Source organism: Arachis ipaensis, chromosome B03, assembly GCF_000816755.2.
Source record: "Arachis ipaensis cultivar K30076 chromosome B03, Araip1.1, whole genome shotgun sequence".
In the NCBI taxonomy this organism is placed as follows: domain Eukaryota; kingdom Viridiplantae; phylum Streptophyta; class Magnoliopsida; order Fabales; family Fabaceae; genus Arachis; species Arachis ipaensis.
The window spans coordinates 20,319,461-20,320,728 of record NC_029787.2 but is presented as its reverse complement, the minus strand read 5'-3'; the positions used below and the strand labels follow the sequence as shown (position 1 = coordinate 20,320,728).

At 28.1% G+C, this 1,268-nt stretch overlaps 1 protein-coding gene across 1 annotated transcript in view; it reads right to left on the bottom strand.

The window, feature by feature from the left end:
* The window catches only part of LOC107632650 (QWRF motif-containing protein 3-like), a 5,548-nt gene extending 4,838 nt beyond the window's left edge, over nt 1-710 (bottom strand). Inside the window, exon 1 of the mRNA XM_016336320.2 lies at nt 379-710. Coding sequence (XP_016191806.2) covers nt 379-710 — 332 coding nt within the window. The remainder of the gene's footprint in view (nt 1-378) is intronic.

Sequence of the window (1,268 nt, the reverse complement as noted above, 5' to 3'; positions counted from 1 at the left end):
TCTTTAGAAAAGAGAAAAACTAAAAAATAGATATTTAAATTAATTAAATAATATTATTTAAATCAAACGACAGACTACAAACTAAAAATTTAAAGAACAAGTAACGTTCCTCTTTTTTTATTATTTGAACGTCAAAACGGCAAAACCAAAATAATTTGCTTTACTGAGTCAAGCAAGCGTATAATCCAACTATCTACTTCATTAAGGAAAATTATTTGACTAACAAGTCACGTTAGTAAAATTCGAGAACTAGATAAAAGTAATTAAAATTTTAAAAATTAAATTGAAGTTTGTGTACAAATTTACAGACCAAATGATATATTATCTCAGTTACAATAAGTAAAACACATATCACAAAATTAAGTTTATGAATCTTACATGGCAGTGGACGGTGACGAAGAAGCAAAATTTGCAATGTTCCTTAGAGAAGCAGCAAAAGAGGGTCCATCTTTCTCTTTGGAAAAAACGTTATTAGCATGGTTCTTGGAGCTTTTCTGCCTGGTGAAAGAGAAAGTGGAGGTTGAAGATGTATTGATGTTGGTGGGTTTGTGATGCTCTCTGTCTCTGAACCTATCATTGGTTATATGATCAGCAAGCGAAGGAGAAGACATGAAACGGGAAGTAACGACTTTTCGATTTTTGGGATGAACAGAAACTGAGGAGGAGGAGGTAACTGAATCAGTCAAGTCACTAGTCTTTTTCTTATACATTTGGGAATGGAAAAAAATAACAGAACAAAAAATAGAGAAATGAAGAAGAAGATATTTTAACGTTGTTATTATATGTAGAGATTAGAGAAATACGCCGGCAAATGAGAATAAAATGTAAAAGACCGGAATTTAAAATGTTGTTGTGGAGCTCGTTACAAAGCAATCATGATTAATGTGAAATGTGAATAATACTACCCTTATATAGTGCTATATTTCCGTCCTCCGTTTTCAAATATCCCATATTTTAAAATTTTCAGTGTATTTAAAATTCAATGTAAATATAATTTATGGAATGAAAAACCCTTAAGTTTTAAATATCGATAATTAATTATTGTGTTGTTTCTATAACATTGTTGTTTAGAGATATTAAAAAACCAATACTTTTAATTGGAAGAGAAAAGTTTATTAGTATTGATTAAAAAATATATTAGTTGTCTAAATTTTTACATCATTTATGTCTAAATATATTAAATTTTTAATGTCAATTTTTTTGACAAAAATAAAATGTGATTGAAGTTTTTTTTTTTGGTGACTAAATGTAATTGAAGTTTAAATGAA